The 3,083-nt window shown below is 42.7% G+C and overlaps 1 protein-coding gene across 3 annotated transcripts in view; it reads left to right on the top strand.

The window, feature by feature from the left end:
• Positions 1-1,867: 1,867 nt before the first annotated feature.
• The window catches only part of LOC128876867 (four and a half LIM domains protein 2), an 11,721-nt gene continuing 10,505 nt past the window's right edge, over positions 1,868-3,083 (top strand). Inside the window, exons 1-2 of one of the 3 annotated variants that reach the window (XM_054123624.1) lie at positions 1,868-2,064; positions 2,649-2,908. In XM_054123624.1, the coding sequence (XP_053979599.1) occupies positions 2,704-2,908 (205 nt within the window). In that variant the 5' untranslated portion in view covers positions 1,868-2,064; positions 2,649-2,703. Of the gene's footprint in view, positions 2,909-3,083 lie in introns of all 3 variants that reach the window. The other 2 variants (XM_054123625.1, XM_054123623.1) reach the window with 2 other exon arrangements.

Below are 3,083 nucleotides of genomic sequence, written 5' to 3'. Positions count from 1 at the left end.
CAAAATCGGCCAGAATTCCGGAATTTCGCAAAAATTAGCCCCTTGAATTAGGCAACCTGTACTGACAGACATGTCGGACCGGTTGCCTGTCCGTAGGCGCAAACGTGCCACCTCCTCGCATATCATGTGCTCCTGATACCAAAATATAAAGTTTCCTGAGAATTTCGATACGTACCTGGTATTCCTCGTGCCACCTCTTCGCATATTATGTCCCCCTGATACCAAAATGTAAAATTTCCTCAGAATTTCGATACGTACCTGGTATTCCTCGTGCCACCTCTTCGCATATTATGTCCCCCTGATACCAAAATGTAAAATTTCCTCAGAATTTCGATACGTACCATGAAATCTTCGTGACACCTCCTCGCATATCATGTTCGCCTGATACCAGAACAAAAATTTAACATGGCTTTTAATTGAATATCGATACTTACCTCTTGTGTTAGCAGAACGTGTTGATCGAGGAGGTATCATAATTTTTATTCTGGCTCGAAACTTACCGTTTTTATCAGGAAATCATGATATTAGGAGAGGTATCATAATTTTTGAATTCTATCTCGAAACTTACCTATTGTATCCAGATCTCATGAACAGGGAACAGATGTGTCAGGGAAAGGAGGGAAATTAATAGAAAACATTCTGGAAAATGAAGAGAAATAAAGGGAACTGTTTGGAGCCCTTAGGAGTTGTTAAGAGATATTAGGGGGGGTTGGGAGACGATAGAGAGTGTTTGAAGGTGTTAGTGGGTGGTAGTAGTTGTTAGTGTGTATTAGGAGCTGTCAGAAAATGTCAGGAAGTGTAAAGGATATGTTAGATTGTGTTAAAAAGACGAGACGTGATTTCTACGATCTCGATCTTGATCTGAGAAATGTCGAAACTGACTGAGAAACGTAAGGGAAACGAAGGGAAAATTCGAGGAGAGTCTAAGGGAAATGGAAGGAAATATGAGTGGGGAATGTAAGGAAAATGGAGGAAATATTCGTGAGAAACTTAAGGGAAATAGGAAGAAAATGGGTAGGAAACTTAGGGGAAATAAAGAGAAATTGTTTGAGGAACGTGAGGGAAATGACTGAGAATGTGAATTAGAAACGTAAGGGAAACAATGGGAAAATGAGTGAGAAACATAAAGGAAACGAAGGGAAAATGAGGGACAATCGAAAGAAATATGGAGCTCTTCCATCCTAATTTTGTTTACTTCCTCCTTCCTCTTCCTACCTATCAGCTGCTCTTTACCGTTCTCATTCCTTAGCGTTATCACCATCTATACCTCCTCCACATCTCCTTTCTCGCATTTCCCCCCCTCCCTCCCCCCTCCCCCAACTCCTTTTACTCCGAATCACCTCTCGATCTCCTCTGCTACCTCCTTTACTTCGAAGGAAAAATGAGAATGCAAATGGAATACGTCAGTTATCGGGCACGTGTCATCCGACGTGATTTGTTTAGACTTCTCTCTAACGTTGGCCGATGAATCAGAAATGCATTATTCATTTTTTAATTATGGGACAACTTTTTGCGACGTTTACACGTTGACACAAAGAAGCCTCGAGGAATCGTGTACGTTGGCGATTTCTGGATGCTAATCACTTGCACGATAATCACCCGAGTGCTGCGTGACGTAACGAATGTAGGATATGCTACCGCGTTGCGGAGAAAATTGAATTCTTATCGATTGATAACGAGACGGTCGACAGGAACATCAAATTGTTGAGAACCAGTGTCCATTGGAGCGAAATATTCTAACTACGTACACTCTAAGTATAGCGAAAATCTGTGGAAGAAACCTGTGGTCCCAATTCGAGCCTGGACGCAACGCATAAGTATATAAATATTCGCGGATACGATCCAGAGTGGTTCTGGTCGAGTGTGGAATGGCCCGAGCCTCTATCAGCAGTCGTGGAAGACACGTTGCGCGTGCCCATGGTCTGCACACCGACTCCAGAAAGCACGTCTGGTCGCGGTGCTTCAGTGGCTCCCAAGACTCCAAGCTAATCGCACCATTGCTCGATTTTGTCGCGTTTCGCCGTGCTTTCATTGTGATACAGTGCACTTCGCAGACTACATTTCGTAGGTTCTCTCGCATCTCGATTCATTTCCCTTTGAGACTCGATACACGTGGAAAGCAAACGTTTTTCCTTGGTTTTAAATGTTTATGATTCTTCATCCATCGTGAAAATCGTCAGTGAAGGTGGCCACGCTGTGAAAATAACTGATAGCAGCTTCGGAGAATTTTTGTCAGATGGAAATACTTGTGTATCCCTTTTCGAAGATTAAAGTAATTGCAATACGAAATGTATCAGGGTTTCTTTGGGACACAGTGATTTTCTATTAATTTAGCTTTCTTTGCTATTCGACTTTTATGAATCGTTCTCCTCTTATTTTAATATAAGTATCCCTTGCAGGCTTAATTTCTCGAGCCTAAATTAAATTTTCAATAAATTCAATATTACCTTGGCTCGATAATTTTAAATTCGATGCATGTTCGAATCCACCCTTCGTTCTCCATCGATCGTCCCTTACATTGGAAAAAAATGGTACCTCTGTATCTGTCAGCCACCCAGATTGTTGCATTCCATGTATCGATTCGAGGTGTAGCGTAATTGAGAGCGAGAAAACCTCCCTTTAGTCTGAAGTACAGTGAAAATTACCAGTGCACGTTAGTCTCCGTGGAGATTTGGACGGGACACTCGGGCGGAAAAAAGAAAAATGGCCACAGACACGCTGAGCGAGCGGCTGTCCAGCAAGCTTCACCTGCAGACCAAGACCGTGGGCGAGGAGAGGATAAAAAGGGCGAAGGAGAAGGACGAGGATGTCGCGATATTCAGCATGTTCCCCATGGAGGGCGACCCTAAGTTCAGGTGCTGCCTGGGGAAGGACTGCGTCTTGGGTGACCCCAAGAAGGCGGAACCAGGTGAAGCTCAACGGAAAACTATAGTAATAGGGCCTCGAAGCTTTAGGCACTCGAGAATTCAAGAATTAACAAATTTAATAACTTAGGTATTCGAGAATTCAAGAATTGCTTTCTATTTATAAAATTTTTATACTTCTAATTATATGCTTGTCATTCATTGAGACCAGTTGAGTGA

Source organism: Hylaeus volcanicus, chromosome 5, assembly GCF_026283585.1.
Source record: "Hylaeus volcanicus isolate JK05 chromosome 5, UHH_iyHylVolc1.0_haploid, whole genome shotgun sequence".
NCBI lineage: Eukaryota > Metazoa > Arthropoda > Insecta > Hymenoptera > Colletidae > Hylaeus > Hylaeus volcanicus.
The sequence above is the reverse complement of the archived record's forward strand: the minus strand, read 5'-3'. Positions and strand labels throughout refer to the sequence as shown.